Source organism: Leuciscus leuciscus (genome assembly GCF_965113295.1).
Source record: "Leuciscus leuciscus genome assembly, chromosome: 12".
In the NCBI taxonomy this organism is placed as follows: domain Eukaryota; kingdom Metazoa; phylum Chordata; class Actinopteri; order Cypriniformes; family Leuciscidae; genus Leuciscus; species Leuciscus leuciscus.
In genome coordinates, this window is record NC_138736.1 from 27,137,304 (window position 1) to 27,151,786 (window position 14,483).

The 14,483-nt window shown below is 36.8% G+C and overlaps 2 protein-coding genes across 8 annotated transcripts in view; one reads left to right on the plus strand and one right to left on the minus strand.

Moving 5' to 3' along the window:
* Positions 1–4,100: 4,100 nt before the first annotated feature.
* On the plus strand, positions 4,101–13,339 carry gsdmea (gasdermin Ea). Of its 3 annotated transcripts, none has more exons than XM_082187172.1 (11): positions 4,101–4,165; positions 4,293–4,339; positions 6,142–6,350; positions 6,482–6,674; positions 7,698–7,860; positions 10,002–10,116; positions 10,546–10,674; positions 10,847–10,965; positions 11,836–12,184; positions 12,264–12,337; positions 12,433–13,339. In XM_082187172.1, the coding sequence occupies exons 3-11, from the start codon at positions 6,143–6,145 to the stop codon at positions 12,658–12,660; spliced, it is 1,578 nt and encodes a 525-aa protein (XP_082043298.1). In that variant the 5' UTR covers positions 4,101–4,165; positions 4,293–4,339; position 6,142; the 3' UTR covers positions 12,661–13,339. The 3 variants fall into 3 exon arrangements, with proteins under 3 accessions (XP_082043298.1, XP_082043297.1, XP_082043299.1); XM_082187173.1 differs by having other exon boundaries at positions 4,159–4,175; XM_082187171.1 differs by having other exon boundaries at positions 4,101–4,339.
* The window catches only part of pals2b (protein associated with LIN7 2, MAGUK p55 family member b), a 28,953-nt gene continuing 27,781 nt past the window's right edge, over positions 13,312–14,483 (minus strand). For all 5 annotated transcript variants that reach the window (XM_082187170.1, XM_082187169.1, XM_082187167.1 and 2 more), the window contains one exon: positions 13,312–14,365. In XM_082187170.1, the coding sequence (XP_082043296.1) occupies positions 14,189–14,365 (177 nt within the window). In that variant the 3' untranslated portion in view covers positions 13,312–14,188. The remainder of the gene's footprint in view (positions 14,366–14,483) is intronic.

Below are 14,483 nucleotides of genomic sequence, written 5' to 3' on the forward strand. Positions count from 1 at the left end.
CTGTTAAACGTAACTGGTATCACCACAAACGTTATTCTGTATTTCATGGTATTGTGTCATGCAAGGTAATTTCAAAATCTAGAGAAATGTGCGAGGTGGCCAGCGGAGGATAGTTGAGACACATATCTACTGTACCCCCGATAGAGCTCTATTAGGAAACACACTGTTTAGTTGTTCAGTGTTATGATAACAGTTTAAACGCCGTAATTAGCCAGCATAGGATGCAAATGAAAATAAAATGTGATATTTGTGATATTTAAACTGTGTATTATTAATAAATATTGTTACATATCTTGTTCCTGCTTTATACATTTTAACCAGTGCTAATTTAAATAAAATGAATGAATATAAATGGATGAATAAACAAAAATGTTGCCCAATTGTTATTTTCTTTATTTGTCTTTTTTTTTTTTTTTTTACAATGAATGGTTAGTTACCTTTACATCATTAAAAATGGGGTGTCTCAACTGTACCATGCACTGTCTCAACTGTACCACATGATATGGGTACAGTTGAGACAAAGCTGAGACAAAAAGCACCTTATTTTTATGAGCTAATTGTGGAAAATATAAACTACTTGTGGGTATTATTGATTGATAATATCTTAGTCTACAAGCTAATGAAATGTCGTGTGGCGTGTCGTGGAAATTCACTTCTTTTCAGTGTCTATTTTTGTGGGAAAAATCAAAACGCAAAAAGTGTCTCAACTGTACTCAGTCTACTCTACAGTGCGACTCTCAGATCCCACCGCATTGACGGCATCAGCCAAACTCTCCCACTCATATTTTTTCCTTTTGTTATTAATTCCGCAGGACAAAGTTCCAAATAAAATTTTTTTTTCATTTCTACCTCCGATAGTAGCACCTCCAATTCACTCTCTGTAAAGTTTCGTTTCTTGCCGCCATTTTCTTACTGCTTTCTTTTGCCAAAGTGGACTCATTACCATATTTAAATTAATTTAATTAAGGGAGGAGACTGGGTTGGGCGTTGTGCTCGTGCATGTGCGCTCAATTTTACGTTAACTGGGATGTACAAAGAGAATATGCGTGGGATCCTTCGTACGCAGAGATTCATACATCTGGTTTTTTTTGTGCGTACGCACATTTACAGCTTTGTCCATACGCAATGTTTTAGTATGAATTCAACGCAAGTCTTTGTACATGAGGCCCCAGGTCCTCTCTCACCCTTCACTGCCATCATTCCCTCTTATAGGCCTTTTCATTCAAGAGCTCCTCCATGGGACACGAGGCTGGTGTGTCGCGCAGGAGTCTCCCATTAACATTCGCTCCACAGGCCTCGTTCCGCACTCGGACCCTTCTTTATACCACAGTAGGCGGCCTAACGCTAATAAAACTTTAATACACTCACCTAAAGGATTATTAGGAAATTTCTCATTAATGCAATTATCTAATCAACCAATCACATGGCAGTTGCTTCAACGCATTTAGGGGTGCGGTCCTGGTCAAGACAATCTCCTGAACTCCAAACTGAATGTCAGAATGGGAAAGAAAGGTGATTTAAGCAATTTTGAGCGTGGCATGGTTGTTGGTGCCAGACGGGCCGGTCTGAGTATTTCACGATCTGCTCAGTTACTGGGATTTTCACGCACAACCATTTCTAGGGTTTACAAAGATTACAAAGAATGGTGTGAAAAGGGAAAAACATCCAGTATGCGGCAGTCCTGTGGGCGAAAATGCCTTGTTGATGCTAGAGGTCAGAGGAGAATGGGCCGACTGATTCAAGCTGATAGAAGAGCAACTTTGACTGAAATAACCACTCGTTACAACCGAGGTATGCAGCAAAGCATTTGTGAAGCCACAACACGCACAACCTTGAGGCGGATGGGCTACAACAGCAGAAGACCCCACCGGGTACCACTCATCTCCACTACAAATAGGAAAAAGAGGCTACAATTTGCACAAGCTCACCAAAATTGGACAGTTGAAGACTGGAAAAATGTTGCCTGGTCTGATGAGTCTCGATTTCTGTTGAGACATTCAGATGGTAGAGTCAGAATTTGGCGTAAACAGAATGAGAACATGGATCCATCATGCCTTGTTACCACTGTGCAGGCTGCTGGTGGTGGTGTAATGGTGTGGGGGATGTTTTCTTGGCACACTTTAGGCCCCTTAGTGCCACTTGGGCATCGTTTAAATGCCACGGCCTACCTGAGCATTGTTTCTGAGCATGTCCATCCCTTTATGACCACCATGTACCCATCCTCTGATGGCTACTTCCAGCAGGATGCACCATGTCACAAAGCTCGAATCATTTCAAATTGGTTTCTTGAACATGACAATGAGTTCACTGTATTAAAATGGCCCCCACAGTCACCAGATCTCAACCCAATAGAGCATCTTTGGGATGTGGTGGAAAGGGAGCTTCGTGCCCTGGATGTGCATCCCACAAATCTCCATCAACTGCAAGATGCTATCCTATCAATATGGGCCAACATTTCTAAAGAATGCATTCAGCACCTTGTTGAATCAATGCCACGTAGAATTAAGGCAGTTCTGAAGGCGAAAGGGGGTCAAACACAGTATTAGTATGGTGTTCCTAATAATCCTTTAGGTGAGTGTACATTAGCTCATCCATGAAACACAATATCTGCCTTGAGTCCTGTCGGATTGCTTTCCATCGTCTGTGAAAGTGTAGACGACAACTCCCATGATTCCACACTCATTCACACCATCATCAAGCTCCACCTTTGTTATTGTTTTGAATAAGTGACCTCTAGCAGCGAAACTTACATACTGTGCCTTTAAAGGAATAGTTCACTTAAAAATGAAAATTCTGTCATCATTTACTCACCCTCAAGTTTTTGTTTGTTTTTTTACCTGTATGATTTTCTTTATTCTGCTGAAGACAAAATAAGAAATTTTGTAGAATGTCGGTAACCAAACAGTTGATGGACCCTATTGACTTCCATAGTTTATTTTTTTGTTGTTGTTGTTTTTTTACCATGGAAGTCAATGGGGTCCATCAACTGTCTGGTCACCCACATTCTTCAAAATATCTTACTTTGTATTTAGCAGAATAAAGAAATTTATACAGGTTTGAAACAACTTGAGGGTGAGTAAATGATGACAGAATTTTTCACTGTTAAGTGAACTATTACCTAACAGTTTAGATGTTAAAAATACCTTTTTGACTTCAAGGTTTTACCTATTTTAATCTATGGGCACTTTTTGAAAAATTACTCACAACTTGTGCTTGATAAAAAATATTTTAGATCATGGCATGCCTAGAAAATGTACATGCATTATCTAAATGTTCATGTCGTTTTAGGACTTAATTAATTTGCCTGAATTTTCCAGGTCTACAACTCACACAAAAGCTAGAGCTATCAACGCCTAAATTAATCTCCATCAGTCATGTGGTAGCCTAGTGGGCGATCTCAGAAAATTCTGCGTTTACAAATTGTGATTACGAGTCAAAGAGAAACTGTAGCCTTCGCTTTTCGATAATTCCGACATGACGTTGACGCACGCGCTTCAGTTGGGCATTCTCTGGTTGGGCTATCTTTCGCTCTTCTTCTTAAAACACGTTCACTTATTACCTTTTGACGTAGGCTACTGTGATGCAAAGCACGTCATAATCAAAGTTATTCATCTATTTATACTATTCACTTCTCAAAGTTATTTTATTTTTTATACAAATTATCTCACATTAGGCTATAACCAAAGCTATAGCTTAATTATTTATTTAGGCTACTTCACGTTAATTTATCACGTTTGTTTGTTTGTCATTCTACACTGCATTCAGTCAAAAACGAAATATTTAATGTTGATAACTTTTTATTACGGTTTTATCATTATTTCAGTTTAACTGATCTATGTTCATTTACATTTTTGTAAGTCTATTCTAATATAGACAATTCAGTCAACCAAACTCGGCATATTTCACTCGCTTTACGTGATCAGTTAAAAATCACTGAAAGCACAATTGGGCTTGTCCCAAGATTATTTATGGTTCTGTTCATGTGATTCCTATTATGGAACCCAAACTTGAGCAAGAAAGCAAGATAAAATCTCCATATATTGTACCGCCTCCTCCTGACATGAACTTAGGCTATAGAGTCTCGACCGCGCGCATCTATCAAAAACCCCGATGCAACACGTGTGAGATGACATTTTAGTTAGGAGTCGAGAGAAGACGTTTAAATGTGAGTGAAGGTGCTGAATTTTTTTGCACTTTCTAATTCGAGAAATACTGTGGACTTGTCTCTTAAACAAAGCTGTTGTATGAATTCATATTCTTCATCGTTTCTTCATAATCCATCGATTTTTCAGCTCTTTGGCTGTTGATCTAGCGCAAACAAGGAGTCTGACAGATACAGGTATGTAGCCTACTTAAAAAAATATCTATCAAATCTTACTCTTGATCACCTCATGTCTTGCTTCACTGGACTGTAATGTAATAGCTAATAATGTACACGAATTCAACAGTCTACATGTCTTAGTCTATGTGATGTAAAGGAAGTATTGGTGAATGCTGGTCTGCTGTGCTCATTCTGTTGTGACTGAGGTTATTTAAACATCCTCTTAAGTCTTTTTAAAGAATGCCATCCATTTTGCCTGTGCCACATTTATGTCAATAAAACAAAGGATTTTGAGCTGGTGTCTTTTAAACCTTTTTGGCTAGAGAGATGGAGCAGGAACCCCCTTATTAATAATAAAATTGAGTGCTTAGTTTAAAATTACATGCATTTTTGTAGGCTACTTTATTACCATGGTTACATTGCAAATCCATTAAAATAACCATTATTGATGTACAGAATCATATTCTCTTTACAACTTTTTTGGGCAAGTGCATGGATTCATAACCGGCTCATCCAAAAAGCTTACCCCAAAATTAGTCGCCTTGAAATAATTTTTTTAAATTTTTATTATTTTTAAATATTGCAGTAGCCTATTTATTATAAATAATTTACCCGAGCACATCATTATTTAAAAATCGTAATCATTCATCAAAATAATTTACCCTCCAAGGACTTCTCTGAATGTTTTACAGACAAGAGGGCGGGACAACCTGTCACTCACATGAGATCACAGCAATAGCAAACCACAACCATCCAACGATCCAATCAATTCAAAGTCATACATTTTTATTACTTAGATATACATTTCAAACTTTCATTCTGACTACAGAGTTTTGTCATCATTTACTCACCCGCATTTTGTTCCAATGAATGGAGAAAAAGAAAGTTTTGAAGATATGCTAGTCTTTCTTTTCCCCGCAATTACAATGCATGATGATGACTGAAGTTATCAAGCTTCAAATGTTTGCAAGCTCCAAGCTCCATTCTTTGTAACTTAATTGACAATTTTACCATTATGTTGTCCGAATTATGTTCCACAGAAAAATGTAAAGTCATACAGGTTTGGAACAACACAAGGGTGCAACTAATGACAGAATTTCATTTTTGGGTGAACTATCCCTTTAAAAATAAGGAGCCTCAGAATAACATTAGAAACTTGTGGAGAGTTTGTTTAACACCTGTTGTTCATCATAAACACAACTGCCACTATAGCTTCATTGGCCCAGTGGCAGGGGAGTTCCACTGACTAGAAACCCCCCAATTTAAAAATGTCCCTCATTTGTCCCTGTTTAAGCCTGTTAGAGTGGTAGGTTTTATGTTGTCTTTCTCTATTAGTATGATGAACCATATCTGTAACACCCATAAGCCACCATGTGTTGTGTACAGATGCAGCTGAAATGCTATTTTCTGCCATTCACAGCATCTCTGACATTTTAATTTGTTGTGAGCTTTCTCTAATCTCACTTAATCCTTGCTATTCATAATATCTGTCATATTCCCCTTTTTGGATTTACTTCATGTTTTTGGCAAGAAGAGAAAACTTCTTTGGTAACCAGTTTTTTGCACATTTAGTGTTTTTGCGGTTCATCACATTGCGTAACTTACAAGGGAATCAGTTGTGAATGGAGTTTTGCGTATTTTATGATGATTCTGTGGTTTCCAAACAAATAAAGGATTGTGCAATCTAAATTAGGGTATTTTACAGTTTGCATCCATCATTAGGAACACCGCTTGAGAAAAGTCAATGAGTAAAGATGTTCATCAAGTGTACACATTTACCAGTGTGGTTTAATGCTGCCTGTTCACGTGTTTGTGCAAAGGATGTTTAAGAGAGCGACGAAGAAGCTGGTCCAACAGATAGATCCTGAGGGAGCTCTGATTGCGGCTTCCACCTCGAATGATTCCAAATACCTCCAGCCGCTTGCGGTGGTGCTGAAAATCCCAAAAGTGTGGTTCTGGCAGAAAACTAAATACAGACCCACACCCTTCACTCTCAATCACCTGCTGAACGGGAAAGCAATTGAACCAGGTAAAGTGAATAGCAAATAAGTAGCCTATCTCAGTATGTTTTTAGCTGAAACAGATGTGTTTTGTGTTGGGCAAAATATGCCTAAATGGAAATATCTTTTGTCCAAATGAAAACCTCTTTGTTTTAAACAGTGTGTAAGAAGAAAGAGTTTGGAAAGTATAAGGGAATATACATGCACTCCATTGATGGATCTGTAGAGGTGGGAGCTGCAGCTGTCAACCTAAATATGAATGGACAGGGCACATCAAAACTTTGTTTATCTCTCGGGAATCTTCAGACGGAATACGTGGATATTCCGACGCTAATGAATGACTCCAAAGGACGGTTAGAGAAAAACACTTTAATATGTATATAATTTTACTTTATTTATTTTACGAACTAAAGAGTATTTTTAAGGTTTTTATTTTATTTAATTTTTTATCATAATTTGGAAAATCTATTCAGAACACAACCCTGTTGAGTCCCTCTTAATGGGACAGTTCATCCAAAAATGATTTTGGACTTCATGCTCCAAACATTTAAAGGAGATATTTTGAAGAATTTTGAAACTGTCCAAAACAATATTGGATTGATCTGAAATCATTACATTCACATGTGCACCAATTAAGTGATTATTTCCAATAATCAGAGAAAAGACTTAAAGGACAAGTTCGGTATTTTACACTTATAGCCCTGTTTTCAGATCGTTTCTGATGAAATAGAACGGTTAAGATTGAAATTTGGAAACATGCTGCTGGCCCGAGAATTTTCGATTTCTGTGGTAGCATATCAGTGAACACCCCTGACCACTCGGTGAGTTTCACGTCTTTGTAAACGAAAGTTTAATGCGTTTTATAGGAAGGATTGTTCCAGTGCACCTATGCAACCATTGTGGAGGTGGGGGGTGCAACCACAGAAACCGAAAATTCTCGGGCCAGCAGCATGTGTCCAAATTTCAATCTTAACCGTTCTATTTCATCAGAAACGATCTGAAAACAGGGCTTTAAGTGTAAAATACCGAACTTGTCCTTTAAATCGCTTGACACAAGCAAATCTCTTCGCATTAACATATTTTGTTGATCCTGGAACAACATTCCTATCCAAAAATTTAGACCCAGGAACGCGTGTAACTCAGGACATGCATGTAAACAGTCATTGGACAAAAAAAAAAAAAATCCTACATTTTTCAAAATATATTCTTGGAAAGTCATACAGGTTTAAAACAACATGAGAGTGAGTATATGATGACAAAAATGTCAATTTTGGGTAAACTATTCCTTTAACATACTTAATGCATATAAGAAGATAAACTGATGGAATTAGAAATTCATTCTTCACCTTTTGATTTAACCTTGATGACTCCTGTAGGAAATTGGACCTCACACATTCTTTGATCAAGCAGTCTCTAAAAAGGAACAAAGGATTTACCCTCCTTACAGAGCGAATCTTCACCACCTGCAACTGCTCCATCTTTTGGGCTGAACTGGAGAAGGGTGGCGGCAATGCTATGTGTGGATTGAATTGTTTTGAGGTTTGTCAGAAGTGTGTTCAGGGATTAAACAGTGATGGGCTTGAGATTAGCTCATTGCTTTACAGTTTTTTTCAATTGCTTAAGCACAATTTTGAAAACAGGGCCCAGTTTTTCAAACCCCTTCACACAATTAGCACAACACTACACCAAAGAAGCACAACATCTCAGATCATTTGCAAAATGGAACACTTTCGTCGAAACTATACAATGTCTTATAAAACCTTATTTTGTTGTCATAATATAAACACAACCATCATATGGTCTAATTCTGTTTGAATCAGTTAAACACTCCTGTGCTCAACCTAAAACACTTTTAGCATTTACACAGAGAGAGTGTAAAAATATATTCACCAACAGTCAGCCAGTACTGAACATTTAAACAAAACATTCATAACAAAACATTTTCCAGTTTTACCGAACATAGATTAGATTAGATTAGATTCAACTTTATTGTCATTACACAAGTACAGGTACAAGGCAACGAAATGCAGTTTAGGTCTAACCAGAAGTGCAATAGCAGCAAGTGCAGGATATACAGTGGTTCCATAAGTGCAGAACATGGATATGTACTGAATAAATATAGAGTTGAATACTATTATAAACAAAAATTTACAGATAGATTTGTCCTATGAATATAATATACAGATAACTATTACTGTGAACAGAATTTACAGCTAGATATGTACTGAATATAATATACAGATGGCTATTACTATAAACAGAATTTTTACAGATAGATATGTACTGAATATAATATACAGATGACTGTTACTATAAACAGAATTTTACAGATAGATATGTACTGAATATATATACAGATGGGTGTTACTATAAACAGAATGTGAGCATAATATACAGATGGCTATTACTATAAACAGAATTTTACAAATAGATATATGTATAAGTTAGGCTAAAATGAGCAGTATAACAATGGATTTAAAGTAGTGCAAATAAAGTTTGGACAGAAGCTATCCGAGTGAAAGTGCAGTGGAAGTAATTGCATATTACAGTTAAAGTATGGTATTGCAAATGTATATGTAAACAGTCGGTACTGTAAATAAACAGTCGGCAGTGCAAATTGAGCATATTCCAGTCAAGGTAGTAGTGCAAGATGCATATGTAAACAGTTGTTTCTGTAATAACAGTCAGCAGTGCAAATGAACATTATAGTATTGCAAATAACAAATAACAAAATGGAGGCAGGTGTGAGGAGGGAGAGGAGAGTCAATCAGTATATGAGGGGAGTGGGATCAATGAGGGTTAGAGTTTAATAAAGAGACAGCTCTGGGGAAAAAACTGTTCTTTAGTCTGCTGGTCCTGGTCCGGAGGCACCTGAAACGCCTGCCGGAGGGCAGGAGAGAAAACAGTCTGTGGGCTGGGTGAGAGGAGTCCTTAAGGATGCTGCGAGCTCGATGCAGACAGCGTTTCCTCTGGATGTGCCCTTGTACTGTAAGCTTACAGTAATACTGTTACATAAAAATACAAATCCAGTTCGGTACCGAATTTTTATTTATTTTTTTATATAAAAAAATAAACATCTCTCCGCCTAGCTGGATTTGGCCACCGGGCCAACATCACAGGCTATATTTTAATTTGCAAGGCAACGTGGGAAGAATCTTTTGGAGTGACGAATTCTCTCCCTCTTCCTCTCCCTCTCCCTCTTCCTTTTCCTCTTCCTCTTCCTCCACCTTGTTCTCTCCGGATTCCCCCCCTCATCCGCACTCTCCCTCTTCCTCTGACACCGTCCATTTTTGTTGAAGACAGGTGAACTTACCTGATGCCTTTTTATAGTGCGTAAACCTGATTGGTGTGTCTACAATTAAGCACCAGTGTGTGTGCACTGCGCTTCATGGGTGTGTTCATTTGAAAGCCTTTGCTTTGAAATTGCAAGGAAATTACATAATGATACATTTCTGTGTCAAATGTATACAATTGTGTTTAGTGTTTTGCAAATCACTATGTGTAATGTTTTGCAAAAAGTGTGAAGCTGACAATGTGCTCACAGTTGTGCAAATCTAGGCTGGTGTTTTGCTCCGTGAGTGTAAGGTTTTGCTAATTGTGGGAAAGTTTTAATTTTAGTGTGTAAGCAATTGAAAAAAACTGTAATAAATGCCCTTATCTGAGTGATTCTATGGTTTCAGATGAAAAACCGCTGCAAACTACAGTATGACTCTGAGACTGCATTAGTCATCCCACCGGACACTGTGATCGCTTACATTGTCATTGAAATGACCATCGAAAGTGACGGCTACTTTGGTCAGTGACATTTACTGTATGTGGCTGGAGAAGGCTACAATTATTTTTGATTATTATTATTATTATTATTATTAAATGTATTAATTAATATTTAATTCATTTTTTATTTAAATTGATTATTTTCTATTTAAATGTATTATTATTATTATTTTGATATACATTATTTTCATTGCTTAAAGGGGACCTATTATGTCTATTATTGATTGTTTAAAGGGGACCTATTATTGTTCAAATTATTTTTGTTTTTGGGGTCTACTAAAATAAGTTTTCATGCTTTAATGTTAAAAAACAAATAGTTTTTCACATATTTTACATTGTTACATTACATGCTAAAAAAGTTGAAAATGTAAAAAAACATACATAATAGGACATCAGTAAGACAGGTGTGCTGTACATTTATTTGGACCTCTGATTTTTGTGTGAGTTTAGATTTGTGTCTCACGTCTAGTGGACTAGAAGCAGATGACACTTCCTGGAATCCCTCTCCCAGTTTATCAGAGGTGGATGGTCAACGGCCACTGATCCAAGAAGGTTTCCCAATTGTTACCCTGAAAGATGGTGTGTGTTTCAGTTCCTTTCTGTGCTGTGCAAGTATGAGTGTGAAGCAGAAGTAGAATTGGCTATTTTTTCCTGTTTCCCTTTTTCAAGTTCCTGCCTGGTTATTAAGATATTGCCATAATGAGACCCTTTCATTTTTGTTTAAAGATATATATTTGTGGTCTCCTTGCAGCACTTGCAGATGTTCAGACTAGCTTTTGTGCGCTGGATGACTTGTCTACTGAAAGCCGTTCCTCCATCCTGCTCCTGTTGAGGAAAATTCTGTTGGACCGATCTGTCTTGACAGCTTTGGTGGGTAGAGTGAGTGAGTGATTGTTTGAAAGGAACAATAATTGCTAATCTTGTACTCATATTGCACAAGGGTATTGTAAAATTGTATAAATAGGGGATTCCTTCTTTAAGGGAACTTTCTGTCCCCTAGGATGATTTTAAAGATTTTTTTAAATTGTCTCTATAGTTTTTTCCCTCCTTTTTTCCCTCATTTAACAGTGTTTAAAGGTAACATGTCCCATAAATTCTCTATTTTGTGCTTGTGCCCACACACATGCTTTTTTGGGTAACCTGATTTCACCAAGTGCAACATGTTCCTGGATCAATTTCTTTGTTGATCATGGAACAACATTCCAATCAACCAATCAGATTTGATTAACAAGTTTACAGTTTATGTCAAGTTTAGGGTTAGATGCTTCTATATCAGTGTTTTCCAGCTATCATTTCCCTCTGATTTTAGGGATAACTTATTAGGTTTAGGGGTAAACTTGGGGTACATTTTCGGACAGGAATGTTGTTCCAGGATCAACAAAATTTGTTGACCCAGGAACACATCCAACTCGGCAAAAACAGGACATGCTATTTATTTCTCTATATTAAATTTGTAGTTATTATGAATATCACTAAACAACTTTCATTTTTCAAGATATCAAGTAATGAAAAGTCCCTAATTGAAGAATCAGCTATATATATATATATATATATATATATATATATATATATATATATATATATATATATTAGGAATACATTTTTCAGAGGAGAAAAAAAAATACCCTATATATATATATAATATATACAGTATATATATATATATATATACACCTATTTTTTATCACTTCTATTTATTTTTGTCTTATCTCATTTCTCATTTCTCTTTCTGTCTTTCAGAGTGATATGTTAAGCAGTGGTGAGACTCCATGCTTCCTAACCAGCGAGCTGCCTGAAGAACAGAGCCAGAATATCAGTGCGTTTTTAGACTTACTGAAGTGTGAACCACTTGACAAGAATGGACTTTCCACATCAACGCCATTGTCCAGTTATAATGGATGTCAGATATCAACAGCTAATCACAGTGATCTTTCCTTGGCATCTGAGTTAAATGGATCAAGCCGCAAACCAGAAGAACAGAATGGTCATCACACGGCGGTTTCCCATCAGAACGGATGCTCAACAAAAGCAAGCAAGCAGAGCATGGAGCTTATGCATTCCATAAAAATGCTTATCAGCGCTCTTGAAGGTTTGTACACCTAAACTCAGATATCTTGTGTACATAGACTCTTTCTGTTTCCACTCATACTGTTTAATTTTTTATTCAGAGCTGACGGATGCTGGACTGAACCTGCTAGAACCATTCTGCACTTCTGAAAGTCTCAAACGTCTACAGGATTTAGTGAGTTTCTGCAGATTCTGCATTAATGTTTGAGAATTTGTATTCTATTTGATTAAAATATGTTTAATTTAATTTTGTTTTTTCTGTATACCAAGGTAATTCATCTGACTTCTAACTACAAGCCACTCTGCAAGGACACCATCCCTGTTTTCCTACAAAGTGACGATGAATTCCACAGAGTGGAGGCACTTTTTAAGTCATGTAATGTTTTACTAAGGAAAGAGAATGACACACTAACCTCAGAAATGACATGCGGAGAGGGATTCCTTCCTATGGTCCTGTGCATTGCCATCCATGGCCTTGCTTCCCTCAGTGATGCATGATTTTTCTGATGGCTAAAATGGCCTTTTAATGTGTAAAGTGTGTACGTTTTTCCTGATTACGACATGTTAGTAATACAGAAATTACACACTTTAGTGCAGCAGTATTATTAATTTTGTCTTTATTTTTGTTAGGGATGCTACAGTTTATCAGATATTTTGTAATATTAATAATATCTACAGTACTGTGCAAAAGTCTTAGGCAGGTTAATATCTAGATTAATATTAATAGGCAGTTTTTTCTGTTTCTTCGTGTAATCACAGACGGACTCGATGATGGTGAGATCAGATCATACCGGCTGTTGTCAGACTCCTTGTGCATACACAAATCTCACTGGATTATTACAATTAATGGCAAAAAGAATGTTTGGAAATGTAAACTGATATTTCCTACTGACACACTACAGCAAAATATATAAATAACTGACTTAAAACCATATTAACATGGGGGGGGGGGATATTAACATGCCTAAGACTTTTGCACAGTACTGTATATATATATATATATATATATATATATTTTTTACTGTAAATACTTTTTGGCATTTGATTTGTGTATCTCTACAGATAAAGAGCACATACATATATTTTCTCCAGAAAGCTTAAATTTAATTGTATCATGCACTTTTATTATAAATAAACGGAAAAGAGGAATAAAGAGTAAAAATGGTCAGCATGTTTATTGCCTTGTTTTTGAGGTCTTGTTGACACACAGAGACAAAAATACATTTGGCAGAGAGTTTATGACATTCTGGAATGCTGACAAGAAAAAAAAAAAAAAACACGAAACAGCTGAAATCAACAGGCCTATTTGTTCGGTTCCTTAAAAGAAAAGAACTTCTAAGAAAATGACAGGATCATAAGACACAGACACAATGTGCAGCCCAAGGTTGTGCAAGACAAAAATGGTGAATGAAGTTTTACAAAACACACTATAAATAAAACAAACTGCACACATTGATATGGACTTTGCATAAAAGATTCAATACATCTCTTAGATATGAAGACAAGCGAACAAGGTTAAGAGGATCTGGTTTTAGGATCTGAAATGTTCTACATATAGTAAGCCCTTGGCCTGCTACACTCCGTCAGGTTAGTCCTTCATTTGAGTATAAATCAAAACATCACAGTAGGTTCAGGAACTACAAAATGAAGGAGGAACACGTGTAAAAATAACAACAATAATAAATTAAAAAATATGGCCTCTGATTCGCCAAGGCCGGTTTTAGTTTTCCTCGTTTTTCTTTTCATCCAACTCCAAAGAAGTTACAAATAGAAAGATTTCCGTTAAAAACATAGAAATACTAAAATAAATAAGTACTCTTCCCTTTCAGTTTGAGTAGAAAAAAACGTTGCATCGTATGCACAGAAAAAGAGGTTGGGGCTAACGGTGCTTTTGCGAGAGACTCATTTGGTTGGTTCACTCTGCCCCATATCAGTCACCTTGGATACCAATCATACACACACTGTAAACAAACACACACATACACACACTCAAACATGCTTGCATGGCGAGCTTTTAAAAGTGCCCTCAGTAAACCCAGCTCACTGGAACCCACTGCGGTTCAGTGCAGAGTTGGTCCACAGCTGACTGAAGTTTCTCAAACGCACAGTCTAGGTTGTCATTGACAATGATGAGGTCAAAGTAGTGTCTGTACGCCCGCTGGATACGAGCGCTTTCATCTACAGTTTTCTTCAGATCCACATCCTGTGAGAACGAGATAACAGAATAATTGCTTGAGTCAAGAGAGAACTTCTGATGTTGACACAGATGAACCAGATATTCCATTTGTCCATTTGTAAAACTTAAGGGCAGAGCAACCTTT